The following is a 20,831-nucleotide window of genomic DNA, read 5'->3' on the forward strand; positions in this document are numbered from 1 at the left end:
CATTAAGCAATAATTCCCCATTCTCCACTCCCACCCTTGCCCCTGGCAACTTGTATTCTGATTTCTGACTACGAATTTGCCTATTCTGGGTATTTCATAGAAGAGAAATCACAACATTTGTCCTTTTGGGTCTGGCTTATTTCACTCAACATGAGATCTTCAGGGTTCATTTAAGATGGATGTTTGAAAGGTGAGTAGGAATTGCTTGGGGAGGCCAGTGAAATTATTCCAAGCAGAGAGAACTAGCTGAGCAAAGCTATGTCTGAAAAACTACACCCAGCGTAAGTGGGAGGTTTATGACTGTAACTGGGGCTGACACGGTAGACCGTGGAGGGCTGGTGTGCACGTTGAAGTCTGTCACTTTTTTCTTGGAGTCCTGTGTATTTTCAAGCAGCAGCAAAAACAACAAACAACAAACCTGCATCTCTTTCTCCCCCAACTACCTTACTCTCTGGCAGATTCCTACTAAGGACCCCTCCCCTTTTTTCCCCTTAGAAAAACAGAAAATTTGATTTAGAATTGAAACGAATGTTTAAAAAACAAACCTAATCTGCTTCAAATACCAAAATCTGTTTAAATAACACAGAGGTTGGGACATCAGTTGACAAAGCCAGGAAGTTCAAAGCCACGCTGTTGACACATTGAATTGAGTTCTGCTGTTCTTGGCATCTCCCCAACGGGTGGCAGGGCCCTGGTGTTTGTTATTCAAATCTGCATGTGAGGAGACGTTCCTAAGGCTAAGAAAGAAACTTTCTTCTTTAGGAAAAAAAAATTGTATTTTCAAAACTGCTCTTAAACACAAGCACAATAGGTAGTAATGGCCACTTCTTATGTCCCTTGAATGGCATGTTCCAAGAGTAAAGCTAAGTCTTTTTATGGGTAGATTATGGCCATTTTAAAGGTATTTTGGTTTTTTTAAATGCTATGCTTTTGCTGACATTTTTGGAGGACAGGAGGTGTAGTTATATTTCACGTGGTTGGAGATGTAGAGGGGGCACGAGACCTCAAGGCCCCACAGGGTGAACCCGCTGTAGGGTCTTTAATGACCAAGATCTGCTCTGGGCTCTGTGATGTCGGAGGCATGATTTTACCCCATCACCATGGAGTGAGGTGCACTGGGATTGATTTCAGTCTCCCAGATGATAAAAGACCAGCAGGAGGGCAGACGGCATCGCGTCTCAAGCCTTGGCCTTTCCCTCTCTTCCGAAGCCCAGGATAAGGAAAGGGAGATGGCTAGGATTTGGGAGACCCTCTCCCAAAGTGCACCCAAGCCTAAAAGACTGGCAGGCGGAGGCTGGTTCTGGAGGATGGAGACAGAGCCCGGTCCGCTGGGGCCGGAGCACACAACTAGGGCCCCTGGGTTGGGGGTGCAGTGAGAGGCGGGAGGGGAGAGGGTTGCCTCTAGGGATCCCATTTCCGTGCTGACTCCTGAGAACCCTGAGCCCTGGGCCCCATCCCAAGGTCATTGCTCAGGAAGCCCCCAGTGCAATCAGATGTCACAATCAATGTGTTCCCAAAGCAAGAGCTTAGCCATCGAGAGTGGGGTAGCAGTGAAGCCCTTCGTGGGCGAGGCAGGAAAGACAAAGCTGAAGTAGGGTTCACGTCTGCGTGGTCTCGGTAAAGTTACTGTTCTGTGACCTAAGGTTTGCATTTGGTGACCTTGTCATCAAGGAGCTGGAAGTTAGGAATTAAAGTTATGTTTCTGTTCTCCCCACCCACCCCCTACACAATATTCCAGAATCACAAGAGACTTTTTCTTTTCGTATTTAACCTTTTTGTTTTTAAACACCTGTTTTGTGTTTAATGATGAGATTTTGTTTCTGTGCTGAAACGATGTGTTCCTGCTTGTGTTCCAGAGCAGAATTTGCACTTTCAGCACTGAAAGCTCCTTGCCCTCAGAGCAGACCCCGACTGAGCAAAGAGAGTCAGCACCAGGCCCCTTTGGGAGTGAGCGCGTGAGCCCCCCCAGGGCTGGCCCTGCCCTCCCTGCGCTGCAGCCGCTGTCCAGTGCCTCCTCGGACCCTGAGCTCGGGCCAGGGTGGAGGCCCGGGCAGTGTCAAGAGTGGGCAGCCAGCGAGAGCTGCTAGATCAAGAGGGGCAGAGCGCTGGGGGGTCAGACGGTCGGACACAGGGCACCCGGGAAGGCCCCCCGAGGAGGGGCCTCTCCAGATGCCATGAAGATGTAGTCGGGGGAAGAATCTGTGGTGTGGGGGGTGGGTGGCTGGGTAAGAAATTAAGCATTCAGGCAGAGAGGAAGAAATGGATTCCTTCTTTATAAGCTGTGTGGAGCCTGTGGGGCTCCTTCCTGAGTTTCTGTCGGTGAGGGAGCGCCGACCTCACTTCTCCCCCTCCCTGCCGTGGATTAGGGGCCCCAGGTCAATCACACACTCTGCAGGGTCGTGGTTATCCACCCGTGAGCTACAGGAGCCCCTTCACCTCTCAAGCGCTGCCCCTCGGTGGCTGTGAAGGGGCGTCCTGCACCCAGACTTGCACAGCGAGCCACTCCTGGCTTCTCTGTCTTCCTGCCTGGAGTGAGGAGCAGACCCTTGGCATTAGCGGATCTAACCTTCACACTTTCAACCATTCCTGAGCTGCCCCCAGGCCATGGCATGTAGAAATCTGTCACTTCGCTGAGGCGTGAATTGGAGCCTCCCGCATGGCACAGTGGACGTGTGGGAGGGAGCGAGTCACTCGGTGGGTGAGCCGGGCTGGGGGCTGGCCGGTTGCCCAGTGCCTGCCTCGCTTTGAGGCTTCATCGGCTGCTACTCATCCTTTCTTATGCAGTGACTTTTGTGAAGTGGTGGAACTTTGGTTAGTGAGAGAGTGTGGGTGTGGGTGTGTGTGTGTGAGTGAGTGAAAATGCCTCTAGAAAGAGAGCTGACTTCTGGGGTCGTATTGGAAGTAAAAGAATGTGGAGAAGGCTGAGAAACCAAATAGATTGAACAGTGGCCCATCTGACTCCACGGAGCTCTACAGCATTGAACAAATCCACTACACAGTCTCTGCAGAAATAAGATGCAATAATTTGTGAAATTTCACTGTGCCTCCCAGCCAGCAGAAACTCTGCCTGTCGATTGGGAGATAAACTTGAGAGAAGTTTGAGAGGGTGGCTCAGGGGAAAAGCTGGAGACAGTACAAATAGTTCCAGGAAGCAGCAGATGGCAAAGGCACCCGCCTGGCTACTGAACCAGCCTTGTTTTCAAGTAAGGGCTGGTTTGAGAATTTTTAAGCATATTTTTCTTGGCATAAGGTGAAGTGAAAAGAAATATGCTGAGCAGCTGCCTGTACCACGGCCAACGTGAGTCGTCCTAAGCTAAAGACATTCACGGAGGTCCAGAGACATGAATTCCATCCGGTGAGAGTTTCAGGGCATGGGGAGGTGACAGCTTCCCAGGCTGGACGAAAAGTCATGTGAAAAGTGAGCAGAGAAGGAGAGGAACTGAACAAAGAATGCCTTGAAGAGCTGGTAAATGGAGGCAAAGAAGATGAAGATAACGGTGAAGAATTAGGCAAGGCTAGCTGAGCCTTGATCAATTTTGTGAGGTGTTCCCACACGCCAGGCTGCCAGCATCAGTTACATCCATCGGTAGCATGGAGCCTTTTTAGGCAATTCCAAGAGATATATCTCCATTGGCACCATCCTAGGAATTGTAAAAGGAAGAGAGAAATTGTCATTCATCATGTTCTTTAAAGAAAAAAAACCCCCGTTGAACAGTCTCTTTCCCCTTATCCTTTTGGGATCTGCTTTGCAATGGTCTCTGTCGCAGTTTCTACTTCTTTGTCAGCCCTGAAGACAATTTGCAGGTATTTTTTTGTTGTAAAAGTTTTGGCTGCAAATCAATAAAGAGCGGCAAACAGAAAAGTGACCCCAAGTGGGTAAATTACAAAGGTTCCAAAATCTTGCAATGTTCAAATGCCTAAGGTTCCAGATTGATGGTTCCAGACTCCTTTATGAGATGGTAAATGTACGTTCTCTCAACCTTCAGCCTTTCCTTTTCTTCCTGAGGATGGAGCTTATCAAACATACTCCTTCCTTCTGGCAATCTGCTGGCTGCCTTGTTCCCAGCTTGGAGTCCTCTTAACTGGATGACATTTCTGAGGACCTCCAGCCTGAGTGACACTCATCCCAGCACAGCCTGCCTCCTGCTTCTCACTGCCACCCAAGAAAGCAAGTCCACAGGGTTACTTCCTAGTGGATGCTGTTTTGACCTGCCAAATGCAGAATTCCGGAAACAGAAACTGTCTCTTCTGAAGCATACCTCCCAGGCATTAACCAAATTGAGTCACTGGTTCACACAAACTCTTTTGTGCCAGCTTTTTAGAGGCACCTCCAGAATCTGAGTCCTGTTCTTGCCATGCCTAAGAGATTTTCTGCAATTTCTAGTTCTGAGAGATGCGGAGGTTGGTAACTCCTCCCTGTCCTCTGGCTTCTAGGTGTCTGCAAATAATCAATTACTGATTTAATTGCGCCCTTCCCCAAAAGCATCTGGTTTCTCAGTATGTGTTTCACGGGCGAGAAAGATGGGGCCTTAGGAGGTTGCGGAGTCAGTGCTGAAGGCAAAGGCAGGCTGACAGGGATGTTTTTATCTGAAGGATCTGGGAACAGGTAAAAAGAACCATGGACCTTGGAGATGAATTCTACTCAGCTGAGGCAAGATGGAAAGGAGCCTTCTTAAGATGCCCCTTCCCGGGAGAGAGCCTGATGGTTGGCTGTGTGCAGCTTCTTTTGAGGGGTTTGCAAGTTAAATGTGTCTTTGAAGATTCCCACCCCCAAAATAGATTAGGGCTTGGCATTTTCAACACCAAAGGCTTTGCTCTCAGAGGCAGCACTAAATCGAGGGAACTAGAGTGTGCAAGGAAAAGAAGCACATGAAGTGGAAAGAAATGGCTGATGTTGCGGATCTGAACTAATAGGAAAACAGTTTGTGAAAAAAGATTTTGGAGGCCCGCGAGGCTCGTCACAGACAATGCGGCGATGTCCATGAGTCAGGCGATGGCGGCAGGGCCTGGTGCACAGGGCGACCCGGTTCCGGGGAAGCAGTGGCAGCCAGTGTGGGAGCAGCAGCGGTGGAGGTGGGGACTCAAGTGCGTGCCTCTCCGCCCCCTCAGCCTGAGCCAGGGGAGGCCAGGCGGCTTGGGGGGCTGGAGGGGGTCCACTGCCCGAGAATGGGGATTCCCTTCCCCAGGATGTGGAGACTGTTCAATCAACAGGAGCACCAAGTTACCATTGTGGGGCTGGATAATGCAGAGAAAACTACCATCCTTGACCAGTTTTCTATGAACGAAGTACCCACATCCCCTACAATAGGAAGTAATGTAGAAGAGATAGTCATTGATAACACGTTTTCTAATGTGGGATTTTGACAGCCAAGAATCTCTTCATTCTTCCTGGAATACTTTACTAACAGTGACTTTGTAATAGTTGTGGACAGTACAGACAGAGAAAGGATTCCTGTAACTAGAAACTGTATAAAATGTTAATGCATGAGGACTTAAGAAAAGCTGGATTGCTGATTTTTGGTAATAATCAAGATGTTAAAGAATGTGTGACTGTAGCAGAAATCTCCCAGTTTTTGAAACAACTTCTGTTAAAGATCACCAGTGGCATATCCAGGCAGGCTGTGCTCTTACGGGTGAGGGATCGTGCCACGGACATGAGAGGATGATGTCATGACTTCAGATTAGATGATCTCTACTGACCTCTCCTTATGGACTTTGTATAAACGAAGGGCTGGACTTTTCCTGAAAGCTGCAAGTTTAGATGTATTTATAATAAACTGATTTAAACTTTTTCTGTAAGAAGAAAAATTAAGACCACTTATTTGAAAACAAAGATGAAGTCTCACCTTCCAATTTGCTTTCTCATCAGTTCCTTCCAAAGTAAGGTCTTAAAGCTGTGACTGACATTTTTCTCAAAATGAACCCTCTCAGAACATGGTGTAGCCTGTGGTAAGTATAAAAAGATGAAGACCTTGTTAACTTTAAGAGCTTTATTATCAGTGTAAACCTCCCCAGTTGAATGTTGTTCTCTTCTTATTCTATTAAGTCAAAATACAAATCAGCACAAATCAGCAAAATACTATGAGAAATATTTTGCTAAGGTTGTGTATGTATTGTATATATATCTTAAGTTCAGGTTAACAGCTTTGATTTAGGTTCTAAAAAAAAGTAACACGAAAATTGATTTATCCCTAGTTGTAATCATATGTGATGAGAACAGGCATCGGTGTTAAGTGCCATTTTGTACTTTTCCCCTCAGGTGCTCTGTATTGTACTAACCAACCTCCAAATCATTGAGCTGCTCTTAAAAAAAGAAAAAGAAAGAAAAAAAAAAGAAAGAAAGAGGAAAAAAGCTTGATGTTGTGTACATCTTTGTTGTTGAGCAAATCACACAGAAACATGTACTGCAACTGAATGGAAATTATATCAAATTCTTGGCCTAAGTATTACTATGGGCAGAATTACAGAGCAAATAATTATCAGATCATTCCGTGTAGAGGTCCCTATGCCATCTATATTATTAAATAAATTATTGAGCCACTAAAAAAAAGAAAAAGACTTTGGAGAAGGTTAATGAAGTCCTACTACTATGATGACCTTTTGTTGACCTTATCTCTGCAGGTGATCACAGCTGGTTCATCGGTATTGCTGTTTGATGTAACCCTGACCCGTGCAGCTGTGGGTTGGTAAGTCTTGCACAGAGAGGAAATGCAAATTAGTTATTTTGGTTTCATCAGGATACTAATTTCTTTTTCATCTGAAATGTTCAAGAACGGGTGTGTGTATTGGGCGTATATCTCCATCCAAATGGAAATCCCATGTTAAAGAAGACGTTTTAAAAAAACAATTAAACCATTTTATTGAAATATAAGTGTACATTCAGAAAAGTGCTTACATCATAGGTGTGTACAACTTGATGAATTTTCAGACTGAACGTACTATACAAAACCAGCACCCAGATCAAGAAACAACATCACTAATATGCCTTCTGGTTGCTAACCCACATGAGAGTAACCACGTTACTCTCTAAAAGCTGGAGCGTTTTAGAATGTAGCTATGTTTTGGTCTCTTTCCTTTTCTTTGATCCTTCAATTCCGTTTCTCTTCGACAAGCTACAGATCACTCTTGTTTAGAACGTGGCCACCTGTTTGCTCTCCCTAAGGTGTCTGAGCAGAGGCCTGTGGGAGTGCAGGAGCCGCGGGCATGTGGGGGGCCAGTGAGTGCAAACGCCCTGAGGTGGGAGGGTGCTTGGTCTGTGTGAGGAACAGAGTGACTGGAGCAGAGCAACAAGGGAGAGACTGGTAGGAGACGAGGCCAGGGAGATGGTCAGGGGACCATGCGGGGCCTCAAAGCCATTGTAAGGTTCCCCCAAGTGAGGTGGGAGGTGATTAGAGGGTATTGGGCAAAGGACACATTGCTTCTGTGTTAAACTGCATCCTCTGTGTGCTGCCTGGAGAACAGGCTGTTGAGGGGTGCAGAGGAAACAGAAAGAGCAGAGATGGGCTCTGGCAGAGATGCAGGTGAGAGATGACGGTGGCCAAGGCCTGGGGATAGCAAAGGGAGTGGCAAGGAGTGGCCAGACACCTGCAGTGTACTGAGGGTAAAGGCCATAGGATTTGAGGGGAAGACAGTCGTCAAGGATGACTCCTAGGTTTTTGGCCTGAGTGGTGCAAAGAATGAAGTTGCCTTTTACCAGAAATGGTGCATGAAGAGCAGAGTTTTTGTGAGGTGGGGCTGGGGACATCAGGACTTGGTTGGGGTATACTGAAGTTGAGATGCCTTCTAGACTCCAAGTCGAGGTGTCAAGTAGGTAGTTGGCTGAATCAGTCTGGAGGCCAGGGCAGGGGAGAAGCTTTCTGGTCCTGGACCTGGCTCCCCATTCCCAGCTCAGCCTTCCAGCATGACCGCCCTGCAGGAAGGCTGTTCCAGCTTTCCAACTGCCTCTGACTTTTCATCCTCCGGATCTCAAATTAAAAATGACCTCCTCAGAGAGGTCTTCCCTGGCTACACCTCATACAAATACCCCTGCTGTTTCCCATAACTGTGCTTGTTTCCTTGCAGGCAGTTCTTGCTGTCTGAAAATACCCTGTCTGTTCATTTTCCTGCTCGTTAGGGTCCTCACCCCCCATGGCAGGTAGAGCCCCCACACTGAGGAGGCTGGACTCTGCAGGGAGTGCAGGAGATAGCCAGTGGTGGGCTTTAAGCAGGGAGCGACTTGAGCAGGAGGCCCTTTAGGAGGACCACAGAGGCAGGAATATGGAGAGGATGCCTGAGAAGCTGCAGCTCCAGGACGCAGTGGCCTGTTTCATGTGTGGGAGGAACCCAGGAGGTGAGGTGGAGCTGTGTTGGTAGCTTCAGAGTCCACTTCGTGGAAATAACCATGCAGCCTGGTGCCATCTCCCTCAGAGCCTGTTACTCACAAAGGGGGTTTGGCCAAGGCAGGGAGGGTGTGGAGGCTGTGTGGAAGTATGACCTGCTGACTCAGACTTGACCAGCTCTGTCAGCATGCCCTTCACAGTCGGGTGCAAAGCCCTCCACCCATGATGGATGGAACAGGCTGCTTTGGTCTTGCTACAGGATATATATCCCCATGTAGCTCTGCGGGCTGGGGCCACGCCAGGAACAGAGTGAACCCACCACGTGGGTCCCCGCTGAACCCTCTACCCAAGACACCACCCACTGAGCTGTCCAGATGAAGAGAGAGATTTGCTCTCTCCTGGATTACTAACATCCAAACCAGTACATGCGATCATTGCAAAGGCTTTTGGTTGTCGTTTGGAGGGGAGGTGGAGGTGAGGGAGGAAGTAATATGTGCTTTCAGCTGTTAAAACTGCTCATCTCTACCCTGACCACTGGACATGCTTTACTTTTTTTTGGGGGGGGAGGGTGTTGACTTATGTAATTTTAAGCTATATAGTTTACATGCTATTTGTAAAACATTTAAAACAATACAGAAATACCTAATGCCAAAAGTAAGGAGAAACTGTTAGGGGGGTTGGAGAAGGGGGTATAGGAAACACTTTGTACCTTCTGCACAATTTTTCTTTAAAACTAAAACTGCTTTAAAAAATCAGGTCTATTAAAACAACAGTAAAGTACACCATAAATAAATTTTAATCAGAGAGACTGTAAAGGTCTCTCCCTTCACTCCCACACTCACCTCTTGCCAGAGAGAAGCAGTTTGGTTTATGAGTGAAAACAATTCAGTGTTTGCTCACGCCAAGTGTATCCCAAGTGAGGGGCACTCGTGTCACTGTGAGGAGAGATTAGATTGGGGGCCCTAGGTGGGACATTGTCTTCAAAATGAAACCACAGCAAGTGATGCTGACCAAGAAAGATGAGCTTTCCATCACGTATGACCACTTTAGTCCTGGGTGAGGCTTTGGGCCACCTCTGGGCCTGTGGGCTGGCTGCCTGACCTGTGTCATTAATGCAGCCCATTAAATAGAATAATTCATATTTTTTGTGGCTACTTACTGGTGTCCTCTCCATTGTTTTAAAAAGAAAAACGAGCCCAGGGTCATTATAAGAGAATGTGTATTTCCATTCCAGTTTTGATATATTGTTTGGCAGATTCTTTTTTTTTTTACAGAGTAGCACTCCAAAATTGAAGTGCAGACAAATTTTAGAATAGGTTTTTACATTTCCTTACCAGGTTTATCAGGAAGGAAAAAGCAGAGAATTGGCTCAGCTTTGCTCAAGTAACCAAGCTTTGCAGGTTATCGAAAATTTTTTCCCATGCCTGGGATCATGGTAATGCTAAAAGCTGGCCCTTCCCCCACCCCCTTCTTTGCATTAGTTTGCGAGTTGGACTTGCAGAATTGTCTGTTTGACGCAGAGCTGCTTGGCGAGAGGCGGGCGCTGCTGCCAGGGTGTGCCCGAGGCCATCACCCACTCCCAGGACTCTTCTTCAGGATAATCACCCGGGTGCTGTTGTAGCCACAGAATGAGAGGTGGCTGTGTTTAAACTTCAGTGGGAGATTAGTACCGGATAACTGTGAGGAGAGGAGCAGTAGCTCTGTGGAATACAGGATGGGGACGTCCAGGAGGTGACTTGGCATCCTGGGCTGGAAGGGGTTCATTCCGTAAACAGTGTTTACTGAGTGCCTCCTATATGCCGGGAGCCAAAACTCACTACCCCCACAGTGTCTGTAGTTGCTCATTTCCTGCCCAAGGGCAAGTCCATATCTCAGCCATCCCAGAGGGACAGAAATGAATCTTTTTGTTTATGGCATTCCAGTCTCTCTAAGGAACTTCCAGTGGGACAATTCCTGTCCCGAGAAGAAAAATGGAAGGAGAAGAAAAATTAGAAATACTCCTGCATCCTTTCATTTCCTTCTCCTGGTCTCATCTTCCTTTAATAATATTAACTAACCATTTATTGAGCAGCTACTATGTTTCAGACATTTTTATATCAATGCTATCTCATGTACTTTTCACAACAACTTTCCAAGTTATCTCCATTTTAATGATGATGAAGTTCAGCTTCAGAGATGTTTAACTGATTTTTCCAGGTTTTTTTTAGCCACGAAGTGATCAGACAAGGATTCAAACCCTTTTTGTGTGTCCAAAGCCCCATAACCTGCCATTCTGCCTCCCTAGAACTGATATGGGAAATGCCAAGGATTTACCAGCAGTGTGCAGAGTGGACAGAGAGAAGTGGGTCCTAGGGAGCTGTAAGGGAAATTGCCGGAATGTTCCTCTTCCCACCGGTGTGATCATCTATAAAATAATATCAAGATGATTTGATGGCAAAACAGAAGGAGGGTTACCCAGGACAAGACACTTCTATTTCTCACTCAGGGGCTGACATGGGTGAACAAAAGAATGTCCAGTGGAACATTTTAAGGAAAAAGATCTCGTTGTCTTAGTGATGATTTGTGGGATAGGAAGGTAACCTTTTAAATGTCCAGTGAATGTAGAGACTGCAGGAGGGAGAGAGGGGGTCTTTCTTTGAACCCGGCTTGGAACCTCACTGTGGAAGGGAAGAGGCTTGGCTGGGCTGAGGGGTGGGGGAGGACTTGGCCTCTTGCACCCCAGGAGGGCAGGCTCGGATGGAGGAGCAGGTGGTGCCCAGGGTGAGATTTAAGGATTTGTAACTGGAGCTGGGGCTGTGCAGCAGGACCTCATCCTGCGCGCCATCCTTCTTCCTCTGCACCTGTCCTTCTGGAAACGGATGACACCAATGGTGGTAGGCGGACATCTGAAAGAAGGAAAATGTATATCCTACTCCATTTCAAGACTTTTCCCCTGCCCCAAATTTCTGTATCCTTAACCTTCATAGTGATAGCCTAAATTCTTGACAGTATTTTTCTTTCTTACAAATAAGCCTTCCTGTGACCATATTTTGTACAGAATTTCAAAGTGAACAACAACAACAAAAAAAACAGTTGTTGAGCTGAGTATGGGAAATAAGAGTAAACAGCTCTCCAGTGGCGAGGAAATGGTAAGTTGTGTATAGGAAAAAAGCAGCTGTCAGTAAAAAGTCGTCTCTCCAGGCTGTCTCACATCCTGTGAACTTTATGGTTTGCCCCGGACAGAATGGAAAGAAAGGCTGTGGGGTTTGTGTACCCAAATCAAGGAAACAGCATGTATGATTATTGTAAAAGGAACCTTGACTTTGGAATTTCCTGATTTTTGAGAACTCTTGAGTTTAAGGATGGTGTGTTTTCAGTCTCAGAGAATTTTCCAACCACAAAGTGAACCACCAGATTTCGGAGTCTCCGTCGTTTGCACAGAGCTGCCTGCTCTGCACATACGCTGGAAGTGCTCAAGCAGGGGCGACCAGCCCGCAGAGTCTAGGCAGGGGACAGGGCTGCTCTCTGTGGTCTGATCTGGTCAAAAGTCGGGTGGGGTGGAGGCAGCCTGCAAGCCTGCTTTGTTTGGACCGACAGGGTTTGCCTGTAAGTGTACTGTTTCTGCTTTTTCTTTCTTTTTTTTTTTTTTTTTTTTTTTTTTTGCTTTTCAAATTTTAAATTAGTTGTCAACATTTAGAAATTGGGTGATTTCCTCATAGAAGTCCAGCTTTCCAGATTCTTTTGAAAATGTGGAACAGCTGCTAATGCTGGGCAGCAGCTGCCAGGATGGGCGTGTGCTCTCCAGTTTAGTGCGGCCACCACCGCCCCTGGGCTGGCTGAGATCAGTGGCCCCGTTCCAGCTTATGTCCTCTCCCATTTGTTTGTGCTTTCATTCATTCCGCAACAAGGGCTGTGCTGGGCCGGGCTCTGAGGCTACAGAGGTAAGCAGGACACAGCCCATGACCCATGTCACCTTCTTGGGGCTGAGGGTTCACACGCACACATCAGCATTCACCTTCTTGGTGGGCAGCAGCTTAGCTGCACAAAACGGAGCCTCGGGAGGGTTTCTCAGGCTCCGTTTATTGACATGTGGGACCAGATCATTCTTTGTTGTGGGGGCTTTTCTGAGCCTTGTGGGAAGTTTAGCAGCAAACCTGGTCTCAACACACCAGATACCAGTAGCATCTACCCTCCTCCAATTGTAGCAACCACAATATCTCCAGACATTGTTAAATGTTCCTTGGGGGGGCAAAATCGCCCCCAGTTGCGAATCACTGATCTAAAGGTTTGTGGTGGTTAGTGGAGAGAATGACATTTGAAATTTCAGCAAGATCTTAAGGAACTTGCTTATCTCTTAATTAGAGAGTAGGACCTGCTCAAGTGTCAGGTCCTCGGGGACCCCGCCCAGCCCCTCTGTGCACCCATAGCTCCATGTGCGGCTTCTGTAAGCTCTTGGCACTCAGGGTGTCCCTGAGATGTGCACCCTCCATCTCACCCCTGAGGCCAGGAGCACCTCCAGGAGGGACCACATGAGACTTGCCTTTCTTCCCATCTCCAGGCCTAGCACCAAGTGCCTGCTGAATAAATAATGAACGGGCAGCCTTCTAAATACTGTACCCAGGAGAAATTATAAACCTACATACTCATTGTTGGTCAATTTTTAATGTCTGCAGTTAAAAGCGTCTGCTCTTGTCCAACTAATTATACTGTTTTTAAAAAAATTTATACTGTTTTTAATGATAAAATATTTCAAACCCAGTAACTTAAATATCCAGATTCAGATTCAATTATTCATTTTTTAATTAAGAGTTTTATGTTATATATTGATATTAATTCCCTCATTTACCAAATTTCAGCCAAAGGGATCCAACACATACAAAAGAAAACATTTCTGAACTGTGAGCCGTGTCCCTACCAAGTAGAATTCGTTATGAGTGCCTGCTATTTGCATCCACTTGTTTCGACTAGAAGAGTCACCCTTCTCTTTGGAGTAGGTTAGATCCAAGGAAAGAAAGGAATAACCAAAAAGCTACCTCTTTTAGGATTCCATAATCACCTTTTCCCCTTTGTTCCTTATTCACTGAACCTGCCTTGATCACAGGTTACCAGCTTTAGGATCATTTTTACTTAATTGATCCGAACACAGAGATGAGCTACAACACAGATCTTTAGGAGAGGACCTTATTGCATCTTTGAGTAAAGATGTCTTATCCCTTCATTGAGACTGCCCAAGTCTACATGTGGGAAGAATTAATTCAGGGATGACTTCTCCCACCACACCTCAAAATGCCTCTGGTATCACAGCATCTGAAATTCACATATCAGCTTTACCTTTGAATTAAAAAATTAGAACCCCCTCTTTAAAATGCTGCCTAAAAGGGCCTTCTAAGTAATCATTGCTCACTACCCCTCAACGATTATCAGATTATGAGCTGCCCTTTGGCAAGGCCCAGAGGGGATAGTATGTTGGACAGATACGTTTTGAGAGGAAGAGAGAAAAAAGCAGAAATAGTTTGGAATACATGTGGGAGAAAAGATTGAAAAAACATTGAGCCTGGCAATAGGGGCTGGGCCTGCAGCCAGGAGGACACAGTCTCCATCCTCTGTCTAGTGTTCAATAGGAATTAATCGCATAACCACACTAATAAATGTAAAACGAAGACTGGGCCGTTGGTACCCTGTAGGAGAAGGAGAAGGGCTGGAGAGGCACTGAAAATAAACCTCTGAAAGAGAAGCCAGTGATGAATGTTTTTGGCTGAGTGCACTCTGCAATCTGATGTTTATGCCTTAGTAGCATGAAGTTTGTTCACTTCAGGAATGACAGGATTAGAAGATTTGCAAACAGTTCAGGAAAGCTCTGACTTAAATAGTTGTAATGCTATTAAGATTCCCGCAGCCCTGTCAGCTTCTCCCGCTGTTGAGAAAACAACATCAAAGCGCACACCCCCTGGCTCCTTTAGCAGTAAACCGAGCAAGGCTTGTTTTCCTTTTAGCATTCACTAAGCTGCTTTAGTGTTTCATAAAATGGCTAAGCCAAGAGGATGAAGTGCAAGGTTATTACACTTCAGCTTTGTTCTAAGGCTTGTGGGAGTAGAAATGGCAAAGGGCCAGCCCCTACTCTGTTCTTCCCCTGGGAATCAAGGAGGATTAATGAAAACTGTATAAAATGACCGAGCCCCCAGTCACATTTGCAAAAATAAAACCCTCCGCAACCTGGAGCTCCATGCAGTGCAGGCCTTGGGTCAGGTCACAGTGACCCTGCACTTGCCGGGGGGTTAAGACGACAGCCTCGGCCGTCTTTAAGGATGTGAGGGGTTCAGCAGGTCTGCTTACCAGGGAAAGGAGGGTCTTTAGAGGTGAGCCTGCATACTGGAAGAACGGCTTCCTCTTCCCAGTCACCTCCTCATCCGGAGAGCGGAGGAGCCAGAGCCCTGCAGCTTCTGGGGACCCAAACTAGACAGGGCTCAAGCAGACCCCCAACTTCACAAAGGGGTCTTGTTTCCAAAATTGGTCTTTTGGAACTTGGAACATAACTTCTCACAGACACCACCCTATTAAATGATGATTGTAGATCTAGAAAAGGCCTCAGGCATTGATTTAGTTCATAATGTAGACTCTTCTTTCAGCCACATTATTATGAGTTAAAATGAGTGAAACAGAACTTACCGGTTTATCCTATTTATAATATTTCTGTAGAAAGAGTAAAGTCCATCCCAGCGTGGACCCTAGGGTACCAGGAGTACATCTGTCCCCCACCATTTTGTCCCACTTGTTAGCCCCACGGCGAGACTGGCATCTCCCTCTGCCCTCGCACAGAGCCCTTTCTTCACCCAACAGGTGGCTCAGGGAGGCTTCCTACCCTCTCCGGCTGATGGGTGGGTGATGTGAGGGAGCAGATTTGTTCTCTGTTGCTCCAGAAGGCAGCACTTGGACTCTTCAGTGAGGCATGAGAAGCAGCTGTTGGGTCAGCCTGAGGAGGGGCTTCCTCCTTGAGGAACTCAGTCTGTCCCCAGGCCCAACCACAGTGCCGCCCAGGTGAGAGGCCCAGAGCTACCTGCTTGAATCCCATGACTAGTTCAACCATGGGATGGGCTTGCTTAGCACTAGAGGCTACGCCCCTTAGCAGCAGGACTGGAGTAGGCTTGGGTGACCAGCCAGCTGTGAGGGCCACTGAAGGCTGGATTGCTGCTCGGGGAGGGCAGGCAACTAGAAAGTAAGAATATGTCCATTATAGGCCAGGCACAGTGGTAGGTTGCTTTAGTTGTGTTATTTCTAAGCCTCACTGTAACTGTGGGATGTGATTATCTCCCATGTTACAGATGGGGAGACTAAGGCTAAATGACATGTGCAAGTTACATAGCTAATAAATGCCTAAGCCAAGATTTGACTACAGGCCTGCCTAATTCTAAAGTTTATTGTTTTTATATTGTCACACATCGTCAATTCATTCCTATATTAAAAGCAGTAAATGATGCAAGCTACCTATATGTCATAACCACCCACTTGGGCAACCTTTTTCCCTGGGGATGTAATAACAGTGTTTCATATATTCATTACCAGATTATAAAGGCACCAAAGCCTTAAGGTACGTGTGTTGTGTGTGCGTATATAGGAGGATCGAGATATTGCAGGGCTGGGTGGGAAAGGGAGGGAACAATAGGGTATTATTGAAAAGGCTGTTGGGACCTAGAAAAAGAGCATTTCAGATTGTCTCCTGAGAAATTTAAAACTGAAAATGTAGAAACCTTTGGAAGTATTAAAATTTAGGGTTGTTAAAATATTTATCTCTTCCCTTTCTCATAGTCTCTGGTTCTCTCACTACTTTTTCATTTTCACATCATTGACCATGTTTCCATTTTGCACTGGTGGAAACTGGTGTAGCTTCTTTTCCCATTTGTATTTTCATCTTTAAATGTTTATTAGTCTGAATGAAATAAAATGATTCAGAAATTGTTTCCCTGATGCTGATGAGATGACAGGTACCTACATTATTTCATAACCATTAATCATCCTAAGCAAAAAGTGCCAGAAGGGCCCTGTGGGACCCTCCTCTTTTATTTCCACCTGAGGGCACTAACCTAAGCTGTCACCTTCACCTGGTCAGGATGAGTGGATGAGTAGGACATGTCCCCTTCTCCCCTGAGGGGAAAGTATCAAAGCCCACTCTCCTCCCACCGTATAGCCGAGGTTTGCTCTGGAGGGTCTGGGCAATTCCTGGCCCTGATAGAGTCACAACTGCAGAATGAGGGGAGGCATTCCTTGACCTGTTGTTTGGGGGACTGGCAGCTGAGGGCCACAGCCTCCTGGCTCGAGGGAGTGCAAAGCTGATCTCTTGCTATTGTTTTCAGCCTCCTGCTCGGTGGAGTTGGAGAGGCCTTGCTGGTTTTGTCCAAGAAGAAAGGCTCATGAAGAAAACGGCAAGAAAATAAAACTTGCAGACGGCCAGCTGGAGAACACAGCTCCCTTGCTTCGTACCTCTCTGTCGAGTGGGTTAGAAAGAGGAAAGCAAGGACAGTAGGACCAAGCCAGGATCCCAGGTGGCCAGAGCCAATGACCTGTTCATCCTCTGACCCAGATGAATGTGGCTGTGGATGATGTGAAGGCTCCAATTGCTTCTCATTGCTGCAAGGAGGGGGTCTCTGGGCTTCTGCGTTGTCTTCGCATTTCAAGAACCTCTCTCCAGTACTGCCTGACCGGGGTGTACCAGTTCTGCAGAAACAGGAAATGCACGATTTCACTGGGATGGCTCAGCTCACCTTGATTAAAGTGCTGGACTCTTTGTATACTAAATATCCTTCCCCAGACATTGCTTTCAATATAAGGTAGTGGGTCCAAGGCGGTGTGTTCGATTCTTTTGTTCTGTGTGTGTGTTTTATATATATATACATATATATCTTTGGAGACTCCTCTGGGAACTTCTTTTCCTTCCTGTCTTGCCTGGAGCACATTTCCACCACCTATGATAATTCCTTGGGAGGGCTTTGATTTGGGAGCAGGGGTAGAGATGGGGGGTCAGGTGCTCGTTCTGGGCCAAGAAAGAGACAGGAAGTTCACCTTATAACTTGGGAGTGAGGTCTGACACCTTTTTTTTTTTTTTTGTGGTTGATGATGCTTTTTATTTTCTGCTTCTAAATATTTTCTACTTCTCTTGGTTCTTGTAAACTTGTCAGGATATGTGTTGTGCTTAATTCTGCACATTCTTTTTTGTCCACCTGTTAGGTTTAGTTAGTACTAAAAAAATCACCAGAGAATAGGGTTATAAGGGCGGATGCATGTCTTCCTTGGGCAGATGAAAAAACAAAGGAAAAGCTTCCTTAAAGCTTTAAATCCATTTAATCAACTGATATCTCAGAGGAGGTTTCAAATCATTGAACACTGAAGTTTATTTTCCAGGCCAGATTAAAAATTGAATTAAATCCCTATACTTGCCTCCATGAGGGTCTTAAATGGATTTACATGAAATGGTAGTTTGATCCTGAACCCAGAAAGAAGGTTTAAGGAAATAATGACCAGCTCTAAATATTTCTGCTCATAACAAGTTTTTCAAAAACCTTATTTCTCTGCCAGGGGTCACAGAGTTTTGGTCATTTTGAGATGAAGCAGCTAATAAAGTGAGTCTCCTTCAGGAAGCCAGGCCTTGCAGTGTTGCCCACCTTGTCGTCAATGGGGACCCCATTCAGCATTTGGACATGAGCCTTGTCCATTCTCAGCCCTGGAAAGGATAAGATCAACTCAGCCAGTGGCCATTTTTATGCATGTTTTCTCCAACTTGTTGAAAATGAAACAAATAAGAATGACTTCGCATATTTGGGTCTTAAAAGACCTTATATTCACTTCATTGTGTTTTCCTGGTCTCTGCTTGTCATTTAAGATAAAGATGACCTTTACATATATTTGTTCCATATCTGGGATGTCAAATTTTCTATATATAGACTGAAGATAAAGTTGGAAATCTGGATTTAAAAATTTTTCCATATTCTTCTGCTCCCACAAAACTCTACCTCTTCTTTTCCACTTGCAGAGAGTGGCACCTGTCCAAATGTCATAATGCCTGTCTGTCTCTGTGCTGTGTAAACAAACAAGAGTCCTAAGGCTGGGCAGATCCCTGGGCAGTTATCAAACCCAGGCTCCTGCTTCCAGGAGGACTGACCTCAAAAACTTTTGAGATGAGTTTTAGACCTCCTCCTGACCCCACCATCTCCACCCTTTTTTAAGGATCACAAGCAAGGTTTTTTGGTTTTTGTATTAATTGCATTCCAGAGTCCCACTGTTTTGAAAAATCTCAGGTCTTTTCTTACACCAGCAAGCCCATAAGGTGTTTCTTTAGCATACCCATCCTATTTCCTTCAGCTTCCATCTCTTCGTGGACTTTTGCCTTCAAGCTTTAACCACTATCTTTTTTGCTCAAATTCACATGCTCAGCTCTGAACGCAGGGTGAGCCCCCAAGGCCCGTGAAGCTAGGGGGTGGACCAGACCACCATAGTCCCTCCTGCTCAGTTTCGATGGCCTCTGAGCTCCTGGTCCAGGCAGGGAGTCCCCAGGCCACCCCAGTACCCTCTCTTAACTCCTGTGGATTTGTTTGGTTCTGGCCTTTTCTGGTCCTGATTACCTTAGTCCTCACTGACCTCAAGTCATTATTATTATTATTGTTAAATTATTCTTACAAATAAAGAATATGCTTTCAGCCCAGAGAGGGAAGGTTATGTATGAGTGTGTATTATATTATTTCTATTCTGCCATGGGCTTAAAGAGAAACGAACCATTTATTTTCTTGGAAAGTTGCCTTTCTTTCTCTACTCTTCAACCCTGGCAGGGGAGTGTTGCAGAAAGGTTGTTGTGATCCCTGGGGAAGAAGTTCTTACATCTGAAGCCCAGCCCTCCCCCTCCTCCACCTGCATCCGGGCCTCTTGGCTCCAGCTGGGACGGGCCCGTCCGGATCTCTCCTTCCAGGCCTGCGCTGCCCAGTGCCAGGCCCCAGCCATGTGTGGCACCTGAGCCCCAGAAATGTTTGGTCCAGATTAAGATGTGCTGTAAGATACATACACACCAGACTCAAAGACTCGGTATTAAAAAAGAATATAAATATCATTCATAATTTTTATACTGATTATGTGTTGAAATAATATTTTGGATATATTGGATTAAATAAAATATATTTTAAAAATCAGTGTCTCCTGTTTCTTTTTACCTTTTTTTAATTTGGCTACCAGAAAATTGAAATTACATATGCAGCTCACATTATATTTCTGTTAGTCAGTGCTCATCTAAAGTAATTCATCTACACTAGGCCCAGGAATTGGTTGTTGGCAGCAGCTGCTGGGGCTACCGATGCAGTAACAATATCTGAGGGTGGTAGTTAGCGAGTGCAGACTATATGCCCAGCAGAGTGCTCGGCATTTCTATGCTTCATGTCGGCTGCTCTTTCCAATGGTAGAGCAGGTGATAGCCTCCCCTTTAATGAATCTCTTTCAATGAAATTCAGAGATGGAGTAACTTCTCCAGAGCCAGTTAGAACCGGAACCCAAGTCTTTCCAACCTCAAGCTCCTTCTTTTAATGTTTACTTGACGGAATTCTGGAGAAGGACAAATGAATCCCCCCACCTTTTATAGGGGGTTGTCAGATCTCCAAGAATTAAGTGCTTAGAACTGGATTCCTAGCATTGCGCTTGAGAGTTCTCCCTGGAGGCCTGGCGCCCTCCCTCTGCCCCCAGGCAGGATCTGTGGCCCGCGGTCCAGCTGCCTTCCCCGAGTGTCCCACTCCTGCCTGCGTCCCCTCAGCTGTGTCTGAGGTCAGCCCTGAGCAGGGTGAGAGCCCCAGGTGCACTTTGGAAATGGAACTGCTCTCACCTGAAAAGGAACTCGAAGTGTACGCAAAACAAACCAGCCAGTTTGACTCCTGGAGCTCGGTTTATCGGCGATGGGCGTGTTCAGAGGATCGCAGATGCAAGGAAAAGCTGCAGCCTCTGGAGCCTCAGGCTGTGCCAGGAGGGACTCGCCGCCACGGCTGCACAACCGAGCTGGCTGTGCACCGTCGCGCTGCCCGTCAGGACGCTGTTAGCTCACAGAAGGCAGACATGGAGAAGCCGAGCAACTTCCCTCAGGTCCTCAGCCAGGTAGAGGCTCCTGCCTCCCCCACGAGGCTGGGGTGGGGTGGGGTGGGCTGACGGGAGCCGTGGAGGGGGGAGTGACAAGCCGGAGGGAAGGCCTAGAGCCTGTAGAGGGGCGCGCTGGTGGGTGAGGCTGCGAAGGCAGGGCGGGCCAGCCTGGGATGCCCAGCCCAAAAGGCTCGGAAGGAATGAGGGTGAGCGGCGCTGTGCTCCAGGACGCCCAGAGGGCCCCCGCACGCTGCGCCATCTCCTCTCCACAGGCTCACGTGCAGACGGGGCCTCCCAGGCCTGACGCAGCCGCAGGCCGCTCCAGGGTCACACGCTGTTCAGCCAAGGTCCAAAGGCCGTTTGTGGAACCGAGATGTTAGCATTTAGGGGATGAGTATAATTACTGAATCATTATGTAGATATGCCTTTTTACTTTCT

General features: G+C 46.7%; 1 protein-coding gene and 1 pseudogene across 2 annotated transcripts in view; both read left to right on the plus strand.

Annotated features, from left to right (window-relative positions):
* TMEM241 (transmembrane protein 241) overlaps nt 1–19,462 on the plus strand; it is a 168,160-nt gene extending 148,698 nt beyond the window's left edge. The window contains exons 13-14 of one of the 2 annotated variants that reach the window (XR_005212224.1): nt 6,622–6,686; nt 16,646–16,690. Coding sequence is in view for 1 of the 2 variants with exons in the window: in XM_037806171.1 (XP_037662099.1) it covers nt 6,622–6,686; nt 16,646–16,706 (126 nt within the window). In the remaining variant the exon portion in view is untranslated. Of the gene's footprint in view, nt 1–6,621; nt 6,687–16,645 lie in introns of both variants that reach the window. The other variant, XM_037806171.1, reaches the window with a different exon arrangement.
* LOC119511658 lies at nt 4,518–5,689 on the plus strand (annotated as a pseudogene).
* Nucleotides 19,463–20,831: the final 1,369 nt, after the last annotated feature.

This window comes from Choloepus didactylus, chromosome 16 (assembly GCF_015220235.1).
Source record: "Choloepus didactylus isolate mChoDid1 chromosome 16, mChoDid1.pri, whole genome shotgun sequence".
NCBI classification, from domain to species: domain Eukaryota; kingdom Metazoa; phylum Chordata; class Mammalia; order Pilosa; family Megalonychidae; genus Choloepus; species Choloepus didactylus.